The sequence below is a fragment of the Epinephelus lanceolatus genome, chromosome 21, assembly GCF_041903045.1.
Source record: "Epinephelus lanceolatus isolate andai-2023 chromosome 21, ASM4190304v1, whole genome shotgun sequence".
NCBI lineage: Eukaryota > Metazoa > Chordata > Actinopteri > Perciformes > Serranidae > Epinephelus > Epinephelus lanceolatus.
The window spans coordinates 15,109,194-15,126,840 of NC_135754.1; the positions used below are offsets into that span (position 1 = coordinate 15,109,194).

General features: G+C 40.9%; 1 protein-coding gene across 1 annotated transcript; it reads left to right on the top strand.

The window, feature by feature from the left end:
• The first annotated feature begins 10,020 nt into the window (after positions 1–10,020).
• On the top strand, positions 10,021–17,332 carry LOC117246897 (neuronal pentraxin-2). Its single transcript, XM_033610914.2, has 5 exons — positions 10,021–10,746; positions 11,794–12,013; positions 12,472–12,716; positions 13,718–13,897; positions 15,834–17,332. The coding sequence occupies exons 1-5, from the start codon at positions 10,306–10,308 to the stop codon at positions 16,062–16,064; spliced, it is 1,317 nt and encodes a 438-aa protein (XP_033466805.1). The 5' UTR covers positions 10,021–10,305; the 3' UTR covers positions 16,065–17,332.
• The last annotated feature ends 315 nt before the right edge of the window (positions 17,333–17,647 follow it).

Consider the following 17,647-nt stretch of genomic DNA (forward strand, 5'->3'; position numbering starts at 1 on the left):
CAAAACGTTTTATTCTAGTACGAGCGGAACGATACACTGTGTGAAACAATGGTTATAAGACCATTGTTTTCGATGGTCTTCTGGCTCCAGGATTATTGGCAGAGGAAGTACATTTGCGGGTAACTGCGCATGGTTACTGGCGGTAGTACACTCATGTGGACAGCATCCTATGGGAGAGGAGTTCTTTAACACATAGCCTACTGCAGTATTTGGCAGACTTTACATAGGCCTATATTGCTGAAATATGTTTGCTAAATTATAAACTTAACCAGAAGTCAGGCAACTGATTTATAATGGCAACTTTGGCTTGCCAACGTTATCACTCTATAGGCTTTGCTGTAAGTCATATTACTGTTATACAGATTTTGTTTAGTGGTATAAATTCTAACTAATGGCTATATTAATAATAGCAGATAAAACATTTACTAATGGTTTATAGATCAGTTTAAAAAAACTACTTTTGGTTTGCCAGATTGTGAAAAACCCCCATTGCTGTTGTGTCTTCTCTTCTTATTAAAAATAATATTTTGAATTTTTATAAGATAACATGATAAAATAAGATAATTCTTTATTCATCTAATAGCAGGGGATTTGCATCATTACAGCAGCAAAGGGAATAGTGCAATTACACAATTTAGCATATAGGCAAGGCAAGTTTATTTGTATAGCACATTTCAGCAACAAAGCGATTCAAAGTGCTCTATATAAAACATCCAACCCATCAAGACAACATGCAAAAGAAACAATATAAAGGACATATTAAAGCAATTCATTAAAGAACTAGAGAATACAAAATAAAAAAGTTAAAATATACAAAGACAGGCATAAAATACAAAATAAAAGTTGCAGTGCAGTTAAAATCAGTAAAAGTATTTGAGTAATAAGAATGACTGCAGTGTAAGAAATGATAAATATTTGATTTAATAAAAGGCAGTGGCAAACAGATAACTCTTCAACCTTGACTTGGCTAAATGGCTAAAGTCGCATTATGCACGTATCAAGTTTAGAAATTGCACAGTTGGTGTATACTGAGTGATGACTGCATTAGTTAGCATGGTTTGTTTTTACCACAAGATGGCAGCCCACTGACAGAGACAGAGGCTGCATAAACTCAATGCTCTGAGATCCACAGTGCTCCAAGTAAAACAAGCATAGTGCCAATCCTTTATGAATAATAACACACCGGGGACTGCATTTAAGTTCTTGAACTGAGGCCAATTTGTGCTGCAGGACTCCTTTGAACAGAGCAGGTAATGAAGTTGGCGTGACACATTGCATACATGATACTACCACATCATATTCTTATCTGATACCTGGTATGGATGTATGTGTTTCTTAAACATAGGAAATTGGTCCAAGATTTTGATCTTTAGACATGATGTTTTTAATAACTGAGACTTTCATAAGATGGTGCTACATGGAGATCTGCCAGGAATCTGGAATAGGAAGTATAGTGAGGTTTATGGCTCAAGAAACTACCGGTTTATAAGTTGTCAAATATTAATGATATAGTCTTTGTTTTATTGCTTTGTAGGTCTTATTTGCAGAGGTGTTGTCTGCAGCCACACATACAATGACTTTAGACTCAACTTGACAAAATTCAAAAAGACTTGCATCTCGACTTGGACTTTAACACCAAGGACTTCACTTGGACTTGAGCCTTTTAACTCAAAAATACTTGATACCTTCCCAAAAACCCGGAGACTAAAAGTGTGTTTTTGAAAAAGTGTGCCACAAATTAATTAATTTCCCTTCATTCTCTGAATCAACTAACATTAACGCTATTCATTCCCTGCAAGTCGACATTTGATTCCCCAGATCTACTTTGTCTGAGCCAGTCCAACAGCATCCAGTCAAGTTGCAGGAGAGAACCATGAAGAACTAACATTCGGCAACTGAGTCCTAGTTGGACAAAATGATACCAAAAATGATTTTGTTCATGTGCAAAAACAATTTGGTGGTCAACAAAAAACAAATTGCAGTATGCCAAATATGCAGGTTGGAAATTTGGTGATACAATGACTTCCAGCTAACTTGTTTTAACTAATAAACTTTAGACTTTAATGTATTGCTAATGTGTTAAAATGGCTTTACATTTGGTGAAGAACACATTATGACATGTCACGACTCGAAACTCAAATTTTAGGACTTGGGACTTGACTTGGGACTTGAGTGCCAACACTTGAGACCTATTTGTGACTTGCAAAACAATGACTTGGTCCTACCTTTGCTTATTTGTCCTTCAGAGGACGGCAAAAAATGTAGATTTTGCAATGGCTGGTTTTCATCGATCCTCTAGACGGTTTTTCCCCTTTTCCTTCTTGCTTTGATTTGGTCACATAGGCAAAACAGTCACAACTCAAATTGGATTGCCTCTCTTAAACATTTTAGAGGTTGTTCCCAAGTATCATTGTCACCATATTAAGCTGGTGTCATGCACACTTCCTCCTCTTCTTCTGTGGTTCGCTAATGAAAGTGTATACAACAAGGGGACTTGAGTTTTGTTTTTTGTTTTTTTTTTTTCATAATGCTGGTCTCAACAGCATTGGAAATAATGAAGTCAGGTTGAAAGATGGTCATTATTTATCTTGGCCTGTCTCCTGCCCACATGCTTTACTAATGGGTTTTAGTTCATAATTCTCTCCTTCACATCCTCCTCCTTCCATAGAGTGAACCCACTGGCAGAAGACCGCAGAATGAGATATTCCTTTCAGTTAATGCCGTATATAATGCAAGAGGTAATTTGACATATAATGTGACAGTCCCATTCTCTTTCTCGCTCTCTGTTCCCTAAGTAATGATGATCTGCTAAAAGATGTTTGTCTCAGGCTTATTGCGCTGTCCTGTTCGTTTCATTAGTGTGGTTTTTGTGTGAGTGTGTGTGTGTGTGTGTGACAGGGGGCTTTATCCTGAGAGGGGAGAGTAGATGACACGCTGGTTCTCTGGCTTTCCAAAACCACTCATGTGTCCATTAGGTTTGTGTTTTCTCAGTGTGCTGCTGCGGCTGCTGATGCCCTTATGATGAAGCCTGATCAACCCTGTATTATTTCTCATATAGAAAGAAGTGCACTTTCCTTGAGACGGGGTCTGAATCATCAACAATACCCTGAAAACCTATTCATGCATCTACAGCTCCCATGCGCATTCATTCTTTCTACCCATACGCAGTCCCCAGGCCTGCAGAATAAGAGGACATAGTCTCTTTGAACCAGGCAGTGTAAAAGACTCCAGCTTTGTGAATATGGTTGTCATTATACATCTTATTATTTTTTTAATAATGTGAGTGTTGTCCCTGGTGTAATCAAAGTCAATCTCTCAGTTTCCAGAGACTGTTTTTGATTAGCTGGAGTTTAAATCAAACCAGCAGATACTTTTTGTCTTTGTCACCTGGTGAGTGGAGAATAGGTGTGATGTCAGAGTAAAACATTCTGTGTTAAACTGAGGGAGGTGTAGTCTGTCACTAATGATGGTAACTGGTCTGAACATGCTTTGCGAAGCTGGTAGCACAGCAGAGTGAAGGTCAATAATTGTGCGTCTTTTTTTCTTTCTTTTCTTTCTTTTAGGTTGGGATTCAAGTGTTGAAGTGGACTGAGGGTTTTTCAGCTGAAGTCTCAGAAAGGCATCTGGCGGTCTTTCTATAAGCTGACCTCCAATGGGGGATAATTCACAGAGCAATAACTGCGAACAGACACGTAGCACACCTGGATCCTCGCCATGGGGTGGGCTGTCTGTTCTGCTCACATAGGAGGAATCACTGGAACATTTATTCAGTGAGTGTCCAAGGTTAGCTCGTCCACTGAGGGGTTTAGAGTCCTATGCTGTATCTCAAATCGCGTACTTCTGTACTTACACTTAATATTTGAGTGCATAAGTGCATTCACACTGAGAAGTACATAGATAGTGCACTCAAAACGGTCAAGAAGTTGAGTGTGGAACTATGGAAACTTCTCGCCCTCAATGGTCGCCATCTTGGCTACATAGTGGAAGGGGAGGGACCACTTTTCAAACTGGAAATGGCGGCCAGGGACTGTGCAACCGTGAATGTCATTGCATTGTACAAATACATGTGTTTTTTGCACTAAGCACCCCTATACTGTTGTCGGGTATAAGCCAGCAGTATGTTTATTGGGTTAATTTAGCAGTCTGTAATGATTTGGTACCACAAACGATAACGTGAATGCTAATGCTAGTTTGCTAACTAGCTAATTTGCGGCTGCCATTTCCGGTGAGTGCACAACCTGTGTTTGGTTTGAGACAACACTACCCTGTTGAAATTCGTGCACTACGCCAATAAGTACATAGTGCACATAGTATACTACATGGAAGTGTATCAACGGAAGTATGTGATTTGAGACACACCTTGGTGTTTAGGTTTTGAGAGGACACCCTAGATCAGGGGTATCAACCGTTTGGCAAGTGGGCCAGAAGCAGCCCCCCAAATGGTCCAATCCATCCCACTGGAAGACTTTGCAGACCTAAGATTGACGCACTTGTGAAGGCTAACAATCGAGCTACGCTGCCAGCATGAGCAACACGCGCGCTTTGTGGAAGGTCTTGTTTTTGTTTGTTTGTTTGTTCATTTTTTGGTGCCATGAGCAGTGCTACTCAGGTGTGGCGCGGCTGCTGCTCAGCTGTGGAAACTAAAGAGAATAGGAGTCTCGCCTGACATTAGAGGTGATGTAATGCTTACTGTTTACATTTTAACTACAGTTTTGTACAGTTTTTAATACAGTTCTAATGTATTTATCTGTCACAGACATGAAAAAAATATAAATATTTCTTTCTAACTCAACACTTCCTGTTTCCATTTCAAAATAAAAGCCCATCTGACAATGTTTCTGTGGACATTTGTTAACACTTTTATTGTGAAATATTTACATGACCATGTTGTTGACAATGCAGTGGCCTGCACAGCTCCAAAAATGAGTGAAGCACCAGCTTTTAATCGTGAGAATACAGCAGCAGTGAGCGCTGGAGCAGCAACACTGTCTGTGTGAACACCGGATGCATGTGAGCCACAGCAGTTCAGTGAGGTAACTGTCATGCACTGCTCACGCACAGTGTGGCCAGGGTGTAAGACATGCCAGGTATCAGGAGCAAGTTAAACAATGAGTGGCCTACTTGGTGTAAAAAGATGCTTCAGAAACATTTCTATCCTGACCAGAGTATAGTTCTATGAAAAAAACAATCAGTATTTGTCATAGTGATACGTGCAAAATATTGTCACTCAGCTGCTTCAGTACAAAATAATCTGTATCAGACTTCAAAATACTTCTTTACATTGAAAGTAAGGGAAATATTTGGAGGTGTTGCTATTAATAGGTTATTATGCAAAGGTTTCACGGACCGGCTCATTTGAGATCAGATTGGACTGTGTGTGGCCCATGAGTTAAAAAGAGTTTGACATCCCTACTCCAGATCTATTTACATAAAAGACTAACTTTCTGGTGAGGAAAAAGCATGTCTGCAGTGACTAAGCTCACTATCCGGATATCCAGGAGAAGAAAGGTTAAGAGGGCAGGGTGTACAGATGGTGTTCAGGTCATGGGGAGACTGGTGGCTGCTCGCCTGAAGGTTGAACTATGCTTTCTATCAGACAACAATCTGGAGGCTTTCAGAGCAGTCTGGACAGTGGTTGGGGATCTGTGCTCTGTTGGGGAGACAGGAGAGTCGTTGCTTTGTTTTTGATTTAGAAAATGGTTGTTTTAAGGTTATTCTTTGTCTAATTTTGTTTGTTTTTCTTTACTCTATTTATGCACTCCTGAGTTTGTTTGATTTGTCATAAGGGAGCCATGAGGCCTAATTGATTAATAATAATAATAATTAATAATTCCTCCAGGTTCTCCAGCTTCCTCCCACAGTCCAAAGACATGCACGTTAGGTTAGTTGGTGACTTTCAGTCGCCTGTATGTGCGAATGTGAGCATGTCTGCCTCTATGTGTCAGCCCTGTGATAGTCAGGCAATACTCTTATACTCTGTTACACTTATTTGCCAGATGTAGTTACTTTCAAATGCATATTTTACATGGCATAGAGAGAGTGGGCCCTCCAACAGTGTGCTGGGTGGAGAATGGGGCCTTGTGAGTGATTGCAATGATGTTTGCTGGGTGATATGTATGTTAGACGATATGTGCACGATAGCGTACATTCTGGGGCCTGTCATGTTAGCGTGCACTGGGGCCCATTGTAACTACCTTATGCCACTGCATGAAACTATTGGTCCGGTCATTGTTGGCTTGTGACCCCTCGTGAATAAGTCTGGAGAAAAAACAGGAAGTGCTGCACTGGGTCACTGTTGGTGATGGTTAAAAAAATCAGGTGCTCTTCAAAGGTAGGGCAAGTAGTCAGATAAAAACAATGACTGTTCAGCTCACTTAATGTAGAAGTCTATGGTATAGGTTGGCAGTCTGAAAAGCAACCAAGGCATTTTGACTGTGAGTAAAAATCCTGTGTGAATATATGGTTCACCAATGTGCTGCGACTTAAACTGGATCCATGTTGTTTAGGTGAGTTGAATCAAAGAGACATTTTCCCTCTAAAAGTCTCAGATGGTCCCAAATATTTTGCATAAAGCAGAACTTTTCCCACAACCCCATAATGATCTCACACGATGTATTTCATGACCTTTTGGATGGTTCTTGACCCTTAGGTTGGGAACCATTGGACTAAACTACCTTCATATGTGCATGCACATTAGGTAAACTTAGTTCCACCTCCGGTTTAACAGGACACTGTCAAGTACCTGTTTTTCTTCTACTGGATCCCCTCAAGGATGTGTTCTTTCCCTCCTTTTATTTTGTTTATACACAAATGAATGTTGGAGTAACCACGCATCAAGATTTGTCCTTAGATACGCAGATGACTCTGTTATTGTAGGTTTTCCTCATGGATCAGAATATGATCATGGCCCAGTACTGGATGAATTTGTTAATTGGTGTGACCAGGGTCCCCTCTAAAGCTTGGTCGATTGTCCCCGACTCTCAACATCCCTTTCATGTTGAGTTTCAGATGCTTCCATCAGGGCGGAGGTTTTGCCTCCGTAAATGCAGCACTAATCATCATAGATCATCCTCTGTTCCGTCTGCTATCGCTTATCTTAACCTGCAGTGACCACTAATTGTCCATGATTTACCCCTGACAGTGTGTGAGTCTGGATCCTGTGTGTTATGTATTGTACTGTCTGTTTTGTTTTACTTATGACTACTGTCTGTGTCCCAAATTGCCCCCTTGGAACATTAAAGTTTTACCTTACCTTACCTTACCTTACCTTACCTCATCCAGTACAATGCTTCTGACGCAGTGATGCATCAGTACGGTCTAACAGTTTTGTTGTATCAGTACTTTTACTTTAGTAAAAGCTTTGCAAATTTCCTCTGTCACTCAAAATTAAAACCACATGTTTCATATGAATGGGGTTAGCTATGTAAAAGAGAGAAACAGTCACATGTAGGGCGCTGATTACCTGACAACCACAGCTCCTTGCATAAGGAGAACCTACTGAACAAACCACTTCAAATGGTACAATGTGTTTTGGAAATAGAACAGTCTTTGCTGGTATCATATGCTGATGTAATGCACTGACGTTATGGTCTGAAACTGCCTGTGAGGCTGGTAACCTAGTTACAAACAGCTTCTCACATAATCACTTGAATACCAGTGTTTTTACTGACATGTCTTTATCTGATCCTTAATGAAGAGCAAATTTCTACAACTGAGCTCCTCGCTGTTTTAAAACACCAAAATTGAACAATGTTTACCTGGTGAATAAAACCAGACTCTTTCTACTGTCATAAAGAAGTCCCTGATTAACTGCGTGATTTGGAGCGTGGTTGGACGCCGTGTTCAAAGCACAGTGGTAAGTCTTCCAGTCTGCACACCAGGCTTTATTGACCTTTCACAGCCAGGCAGGCAGCTGTTGCTAATTGTTTACCACCACATCCTGTTTCTCTACTGCTTCCATTATTGAAGAGACTCACCTACACTCATAATGATTTGTCATGTTCTTGACGGCTGGGAAACTGTTCGCCTTAAATGGCCTTGATGCCTCTGAATCTAATTTTTTTTATGTAAACAAGCAGATAGCATAGTGTATGTTCTGAATTTTACAAGAGTAAATGTAACTGCACTGATCTTATGCAGTGATTGAGTTCTGTATTTATTGAATTTATGACCCGGAGATTGTACACACTCCATCACCCAGCAAAATATGATTGAACACTGAAATGTTTCTGGGCGGAAGTACACTGATGTCTGCCACTGAAACTTAAGTGAAATGTTTAGTGTTGAATAAACATCAGATTTTTCATTTCCATCATGACACTGAATCAAAACTGGTTCGTCCATTATCTAAAAGGAGCCTGGAATTGAATTCTAGTTTATTTTGACATGTTGACACAATGTTACGCTGATTAACTTCAGTGACACCTCCAGAAAATTTTCACAGGGGTGGCTAGATAGGGCCCCAAGACTAAAAGATACAACTGAATTTCAGGATTTAGTTATGCTGTTGAAGTAGAGGCTGGTTGAAAACCACGTCAATATGAAGAGATGAGGAATCACACACTGATATACTTTGGTTTCTTGTTTTCAAATTTTAATTATGTGATGTGCATAGACTATTATCAGTACAACTAACAACAGTCCTGTTTTAATATGTATCCGTATAAACATGTTAGGTGTTTTTTTGTTCTTCAAACAGGCTGAATGTCATTTTCCTTGAAAACACAAAAACATTGCTTTAATTTGAAGGAGTATATTGATTGCAAGGAACAAAACATTTACTGGGAGCAAGTCGTCTTGAGTTTCAGAGAAACTCAGTTACCCATAGAACCCATTTTCATTTGGATATCTTGAAGTGAGAGTTCAAGGGACCCTTGTGAAGATGGTCATGTCAGTTGTTCCCTCACCAAAATTTAGTCTAACTTTGAAGCATTATTTAGCCCCACTCCAAAAAGCTATGTTGACATGGTTGGTATCAGTGGATGTCTTAGGTTGTCTAATTTTACAAGATACCACTTGGCTCAAGCTTACACAACACAGTACTATTGGCCTCCTTCTTTCAGGACACCGCTGACTAACTACCTTCTATTACACTTTATTTGTATGAATATTTCATGCAGGAGAGACTTGCTGTGAGAGAAAAGAATATATATTTATATGTACAGATAAGTATAAGAAAAGTGAAAAGTGGTAAAGACGTAGTAGATTAGGAAAACCCCCTGATGGAGTCTAGACGCTGGTGGTGGTGATGAGATGAGATTAAGAGGTAGCTGAGGATCTGGATGTGAAGAGGAGTGCTCAAGCCACGCCAGATCACCATCAAATTTTAGCTGTTACAATAAATGGACCAACTTGCCAAAACTGTATTGCAGCTAGAAGCTGACTTAGCATTTTCCTTAATTAAACAATTTAGCTTTTTTTTCCTCAAGGAGATGGTGTGACTCTCCCTCCTCTTCATCATTTTCCTCCAAAAATGACTTTTAGATGCTTTCCTAATTACAGATTTAGTCATCTAAAACCAAACAAGTTGCACACATCACAGTGAATGAAATAAAATTTGTCCCACACATCCCTAAGATGGTTGTTACCCAAGCCTCATTTGGTTCAAACATATTTTGATAAGAGTGTTGGCCGCATGAACATTGAGATCATTTTAACTCTGACTAGAGCTCAATGTTTAATTAACAACTGCTATCTGCGGCAATAAATAAACCAGAGAACCAGAGGACATCAGCATAAATGAGAACAAAATGGGGGCATGAAATCATACTGAGATGCAACAAAAATTGATCACACCTTTCCGGTGCTGGTGCATGGCACCCCCCACTCATCATCTTAACTGATATGAGATAATTAACTCCTCACTCTTCGTTGCTTAATTAACTTTCCAAATAAATAAATCAACAAATGTCTGACCCAGCTGCTTGGTGACGTCAACCTACTACAACCAATCCGGGAGCTTCTACAGACACCTTTTTTTGGTAATCCTCTTTCCTAAGAGGAGCTGTCCGATCAGCACCACACTGCGCGCTCTGTTTGGCCAGAAATAACACAAGCCACATTAAGCGGGCTTACACTGACCGAGTCACTGGTGATCGGATTTTCTGCTCGGAATTTCTTCATTTTGCTCATCAGGGATGGCGCTACTCTGTAGAAATAGTTATACGTGATGTTTTTGGGTATACCTGTGTGGGGTAAAGTTTTACGCACCCAACTTAGGAGTGCGTTTAGTTAGAGAGTGCTCGGGGTTCAGTGTTTGGCTTTTTACTTTCCCTTTGACTTTGCTTTACGGTAAACGCCGCCGGTATGTTTTTACTCCTGTATGGATTGTTATGCTTGTGTGCCCTGAGCTGCGGTCAACCACCGAGCAGCCAGGTGGACGATGGAAAGCGATACATCTGCAGGGCGATACCCCTCAGCGGCGATGCCAGCTGCCCTGTGACACTGTTACCCGAACTAAACGCCGGGAGCCAGGAAGAGGAGCTCAGAAATACTGTCATGCAGCTGCGAGAGACAATTTTACAGCAAAAAGAAACGATTTCCAAACAGATAGGCACCATCAACGAGCTAACCACCAAACTGTCCCTCTGCGCCTCAGCCACCGACGAGGGAAAGTACGAAAAGGGGGCTCCCTGGGGCAAAGAAAAGCAAAACACAATGGGGGATGTTCCCAGAGATCCAAATGACACCATCGACAGTCTGGGAAAGACCATGCAAGGGCTCAAGGACCGGTTGGAGAACTTGGAGGTAAGTTGGAAACAAATGCGCACAGCGTGCCCTCAGTGCCAAATCCCTGCGTAAAAGCACAGTTTGATTCTCGGAGCGGATTTATAGGATTACCACATCATGCCGACTCACTGCTCTGTAGTAGACTGGCTCTTCTGAGAATCATTAGGTAAAGTATTGTGGTGAGCAAACAGAAGTATCCGTGAAAAACAGATTAATTGTTTAATTGGACAGCTTTAAACTTCCTATTACGCACGGCCGATTATGTGACGTGTGTTATGTGTCTGGTATTATGCTCGTCCGACCAGTGCAGTGCTTTAAAGGGGAACACCAGCTAAATTAAAAAAATCCAATCTGTTATTTTCATAGCCTAGGAATTTTCAATCAATATCTGTGAACATGAGCTACTCTTTGTCAAAGCCAGAAACCAGAGAAGCAAATGTCAAACTTATGATGTCGTGAAGTATAAAGTCTGAATCCACGGGAGACTGATTTTGTGGACCCACAGAATGTTTGTTTTCTTTTTATACCCAAATGGGCTTCATTCTATTGTAGTGTTCTCACTTGTAAAACAGAAAATGTACCCATATATTCAGAACAGTCCCCTGGGTGCTCTCGGTGTCATCTACAACATCTTTCCCAATTCATTGTTTATGGAGGAGCTTCAAACTTTATACCCTATGACATCACACATTTGAGTTTTAGCACTCCAACTTTTTGATTTGGATAGTTGTTTACTATTTTTTAGACTGTTTTAAACCATGAGAATAGCATGTTTGAGTTTTGAAAATGGGCATAGTTCTAGTTTAAAAAGAATGATGGTGAATTTTTGCCATACTTACATAAAAGTATAAATTAAAGTTCTCATAAAACAGGATTGGAAAACTGGCCAAGACCTCATACAGTCCTGAAACTAGATTAGGAGACTCGTCAATCCATCATACAGAGGTACGTCATAGAGCTGTGATGTAAGTCACCACTTGCAGGAGTGGGGGATCGAGGGGGCTCAATGTCTTTGACCATCTCTGTGCACTTCCTCCTCATGTTGTCCTGTCCATCCTCCCCTAGCAACAGCAGCTGCGGGCCAATATATCCGGTGCTGCGTTCCCCAGTGAACTCCGCGACCTGCTGCAGCGACGGCTTGGGGAGTTGGAGAAGCAGCTCCTGAAGAAAGTCAGCAACCTGGAGGAGGAGAAGAGCATGCTGTCCAATGCCACAGCCGCCTACAGGCTGAAGACAGAGAGCACACTGAACGCCCTGGTAGAGAGGATCAGTGAGCTGGAGAAAGGTAAAAGATGTCATTCAGCAACTGTTAAATTCACATCAGCATAAGTGTACAGATAAAATCAAGAGAGATATTGTTTTGAGATAATCAGGTGGGTAGTAGAGAGGAGGAGTAAATTGAAAACGGCATTGCTCAGAAGGAAAACATATAGTATGAGACTGGATGCAACCTGATGTACATCTAATGGAGAGGAGGCAGAGGAAGGCACGCAGGGGAATAAAAGAGTTGAGGGGGTTTGATGAATCAGAGATGGGGTGGCAGACATGAACAGTTTTTATATAAAAGGGTCCTTTGTTGAGGTTTTACATCACGTCTGTCTGTGTATCAAACAGAAACAGAAGTGAGGCTGTTGTTCCCTTGCTTTCACCCCGTAGCAGTGATTAACGGTTTAAGGAAACACCTAACGGCACACCTCTCCCATCCTGTCTCTTTCTCTTCTGTCTATCTCTGCGTCACTACAGGAGGAGGAGACTTCAAGTCCCCAGAGCAGTTTAAGCTGTCCCTCCCCCAGAGGACCAACTACCTGTACGGCCGCATCACCAAGAGCCTGCCAGAGATGTACGCCTTCACACTCTGCATGTGGATCAAGTCCAGCACCAGTCCTGGCATAGGGACGCCTTTCTCTTATGGCGTGCCGGGCCAAGCGAATGAGATTGTGCTGATCGAATGGGGTAACAACCCAATAGAGCTGCTCATCAATGACAAGGCAAGAAGTTTATGGTTTCCTAAAGTGACTTAACTTTTATGGTTATATGATAAAATGTTTATGTCCTTCACCACTCAAATTGTGTTTTTCTTCAGTTTATGCCCCCTAAGATGTCTGACCTTGACTTTACTAACTTGAATCTGTGCAAAGTTTGTCACTAGAGAAGTGTTTTCACATTCCTCTACTGAAGGGGGCGATGTCTGTTCAAATGTTCAAATATACGCCAAACAAACTAGCTAAGTTTCGTAATATGAAAGCAAATTGCTGTCTAATACAGGGTAAATATATCTATGGGGAAACAGACTTTGACACAATACCAACAAAGAAACCAGGAACCTCCAGCGCAGAGCAGAGTTAGCATTAGCGTAGCTGAACGTTTTGACATCAAACATGACAGAGTGGGCAGTTTTTGGGTGTAAACCGGACCCTGGAACTTCCTTCCACCATCTACCAAAAACCCCTTCGTAGCAGATATTATTGTATGTTTTACAACCACTAATGTTGTGTCAGCCACTGCCAGTTAGCCTACAAGCTAACAAACTAACCAACCAAATAAATGAAAGATGCTAACTACACTTGCAGTTCTGATACGTCTGCTAGTCGCTAATTTTGGCGCACAACAGACTCCGCATCTGAGTCTGACTGAGGGTCAAACATGTATGGCTGAATCTCTCTAAAGTCTCCTAATGCTGACGCTAGCCATTTTGATATACACTGCTCTTTTACTGGCCCACCTAGCATGAGCAGGGGCCTGCATTTTTCAATGCGGGAGAAAGAAAAGATCTGCTTCCAGCCCCTTTGATTAGTTTTATTTTAAACTTTTGTGTGGGAAAACAATGGTACACGAAATATTTATGATAGCAAAGTATTTAAAAAAAAATTCTAGAGGGGAACTTTAACTTCAGCATCACAAACTATCTCTTACTACAGCTTGTACAGTTTTCCTTCAGCAACCATGTATATGTAAGCAAACCACAACTTAACATTGTATTTGACCACAGGTCGCCCAGTTGCCCTTGGAGGTACGTGATGGAAGGTGGCACCACATCTGCATCTGCTGGACCACACGGGACGGCCAATGGGACGCTTACCAAGATGGAGAGAAGCTGGGAACTGGCGACAACCTGGCGGCCTGGCACCCCATCAAACCCGGAGGGGTCATCATCCTCGGGCAGGAGCAGGTACTGAAGTGCAGTATGTGTTTGACAGCTATGTCATCACTCTAACTCTTTTGTCATGGTGAAAGAAAGCAGCCACTTACCTGGAATTACATCACCAACGCCTTTTCTTCCATATTCATTTTTTACACAAAGTAGAACGCTAATAATGCAACATCAACTACCTAGTGCAGCACTTTCACATTATCACAAGACAGACACTTCCAAGTGCAATGTCAAGTAGTTCTGTTAATAAGCAGTGTTATTTACGGAGCGCCTTTGCAAACCGCAGATGGAAACAAGAAAATTGAAGCCGACCTGAAGCAGCGGTAATAAGATGGTGACAGGTTATCATGGCAACACAATTAACAGGACAATGGTAAGCCTGTCACCGCCCACAGATGCTGAAGTCTCCCTTGGGACCAATCTGTGCATTATTAAAAAATGTCAGAGTGAGCTGCATCAGTCTGTCAACTTCTGTGGAAATCAAATCAGTGTTTGAAGGTTGTTCTTATCAGGAGGACATTTTGTAGCTATGTGGCGGACAGCGAAGTGTGAAAAGCAGCAAATTCAAATTAAATCTAATGGATTTTTGTTTTCACAACTGAATGATAAATTGTGTTTTTAGCCACAGTACCAGCTCTGAGTGATGATGTCAGTCTGCCAGTCCACCACTTTGGTTCAGACTGAAATATCTCAACAATTATTGGGTTGATTGCCTTAAAATTTTGTACAGACATTTATGTGTATATATTTATAAAAAATCTTAACATCTATTAAACTGCTTGTAATCAAATGTTGTACAGATATTCATGGTTCCCAGATGATGTGCCCTAATGATATCAGTGATCCTATGACTGTTTTTGTAGTGCCACAGTGAGGCTGACATTTGTTGTTTTGACTTAAATGCCTGTATTGGCAGTTTAAAATCATATGCACTTGCGATTATGTCACAGTCACACTGCCTTTTATTACGCCTATAGACCTTGTCTTTTCGTCCTTCCTGTGTGAAAGTGTTTAACTGTTGCATCACAGTAGATGTTTTTAGAAGCAGTGGTGGAATTCAACCTTCAGCCTCCTAGCCTATGTTATTGTAACCAAAGCCGAGTTCAGACACATAATGTTGTGAATCCACAGACAAAACACTATGTGTTTAAGGACACCTGTCAACAACGTTCGTGATACATGCCTCTGTGTATAAGTGCCTCTTCTGAACCTCTTTCAGTAGCTCCCTTTGTCAGTCTGACAAGGTGGGAGACGTGGATTTGCAAATACAAACTCTGTTTATTGCAGTAAAAAATCAGAAAAGACAGATGCTCTCAGTGAATTCATGCTTTGTATTTTATTAAGAGAAAAACTTCCACAACAATATCTGAACAGCTGTTGGATTGACTACCATGAAATTTAGTCCAGATATTCATGGCCCCCTCAGGATGAGCTGACATCACTTTGATGATCCCCTGAGGTTTTATGCAGCTCTGCCATCAGGTCAAAATTGTAGTTAGTCCAATACTTTGGTTTATGACCAAATTTATGAATACTAATGACATTCTCATCAGCCATTGTTCATTTAGTCCGCAGTATGCGATACATACAGATTGAGTGTGTAGTAGGAAGTACGTTGTAAGTGGTATGTTATTATTATTATTATTATTATTAGCATGTAATTCCAAATACAGCCATAGTGTGCAAAGTGGGGTATTCAAACATTGTAGTGACCATCCTATCAGTGGCATCTCGGATATTTATAGACATTTACACACGTTGCACCATTTTAGGTGCTTCAACATCTGCAGCATTGAACGAAGCAAGGAATAAAGGACTCATTAAACCCAAACGTTTAATGACCGGTCCACCCATAGTCCCACAGACTACTTCCTCTATCTCATAGAGGTGATCACCTTTGATTATATCGTTGATGCTTTTCAAATTCACATCCTGCTGTTTATGGCTCTTACAGGACGTGGTGGGCGGGCGCTTTGATGCCGGACAGGCCTTCGTGGGCGAGCTGAGTCAGGTAAATATTTGGGACCGTGTCCTGAAGCCGGTCGAGATCCAGTCCATGGCTAACTGCAGTTCTTATATCCCTGGGAATGTGATCTCCTGGCTAGCGACCAACGTTGAAGTTTTTGGGAGAGGAGCGTTCAAGCGGCCTTTGGAGATGTGTCAGGAGCGACTGCCCAATGCTTAAAACTCATGTCTGCCTCTGTGTAGATTAGCTGGTGTTTTCATCCACTCAGCATTATTTTATTGTCTGCTCTTACTGCGAGGCAGTTTATGGACTTTACATTAAACACTGAGTTGTAAAAACTTGATTTTATCTGCTTTGCACAAAGAGATATTTACGGTTTATGTGATGGCTGGTGTCTGTTTTATTACAACTGGCGATCAGAGGGCAATGTACTAACATTTCAGTCTTCGCCATGACTAAGGTACTTCAATCCTTCAAAACACCCACCACCACGGTAAAAGGTCCCCTCAGGTATCAGTGCTAAGACATAATATACATCATCATCCCCACACAGTCTCCCACACACCCCTCCCTCCACACTCTGAAAGCTCTGAAGTAATGAAAATCCACTCTAGTCTGGCACAGACGCACGCATGTGCTGCTACTACTACAAGGTCCAGAGTCGCTGACAGTTCGGCATTGACATGTGAGTTGGTGTTGCGTGCAGTGTGGGAGTGAGGAAAGATTAAAGGTCTGGCTAATGTTATGTCTATTCCTTAACTAGGAAATGGGCTTAGTGCCAGCATCAATCACATATCCGATCCTGACATTTTCAGTCATTTTTAAGGGGAAGATACCTGGAAAAGTACAATTTTGGCTCTTTATCTGTTATGTGTTAAAGCTGGTATTGGATTATTATACAATAGGCTTAATTTTCTGGTAGAAATACTATTGTTAAATTAGTTTTCCAGCTTTGATATAAGTTAAAACTAGACCTTGTTGGGAAGCTTTATTCTTGGCATACGTAAGTCATACCAGTGATATTAGTGAGTCTATCACAGTGCTTTTTTCCTTGCCTTTTTCCCATTTGAACAAAACCTGTTTAAATGACAAATCATGTTGGAAATATATTCATAGCTTTAATGTTGTGATATATTTTTACTTGTACCATTGTTGCAGTGGATTGTCTAACAAAGCATCCGGCAGAAAATGTAACAGATTTGACTGATCAATACTCTCAAAAATGCTTTTTTTTTTAAATGTACATTAATCATTTGTATGTAGAGTGTAATTTTATATTGTGTCCATATGTCTCTGTGTCCAGAAAAAATATAGTTTTTATATGTCATGTCTGTTTTGAGCACATCTATAAGGCATTCTCTGTTTTGTCTTGTGGCCTTTGTATGGAGACTAAAGTGCCATTTCATGTTTTCCAAGTGTTGAATATCATTTGCTTTGCCAATGAATGAAAATGTGGAAAATAAAGAAAAATGCTGCTGCAAAATAAATTTGCAAATGTCTGTGTTTTATCTGTCAGCAATTACATTGCAAGTTTCCTGCTAATCAGTGCTTTCTGTAGTCCAATTTACATAAAATTGGTGTTTGATTATTCGCTTAATGTGTGATAGTTCATGTTTAGTGGGAAATCTACATCAGTTTAAAACCACATTGCCTCATGTCAGCAGTATCGGTTAAGCTGGTGAGGTGACACAGGAGTGACGAGTTAATTACACAGGCTGAGCGGGATCTTTAGGCTCAAGGCTTGGGTCAAGACAACAACAACAGGTGTCCTGGGTGGCAATAGCGACACTTAACAGATGAGA

What these genes read in the sequence shown, in the direction of transcription:
- LOC117246897 (XM_033610914.2), top strand. Translation starts at nt 10,306, where the DNA reads ATGTTTTTACTCCTGTATGGATTGTTATGCTTGTGTGCCCTGAGCTGC. An exon ending in ACCGGTTGGAGAACTTGGAG is followed by an intron (nt 10,747 to 11,793) that starts GTAAGTTGGAAA and finishes ATCCTCCCCTAG; the next exon opens with CAACAGCAGCTGCGGGCCAA. An exon ending in GATCAGTGAGCTGGAGAAAG is followed by an intron (nt 12,014 to 12,471) that starts GTAAAAGATGTC and finishes GCGTCACTACAG; the next exon opens with GAGGAGGAGACTTCAAGTCC.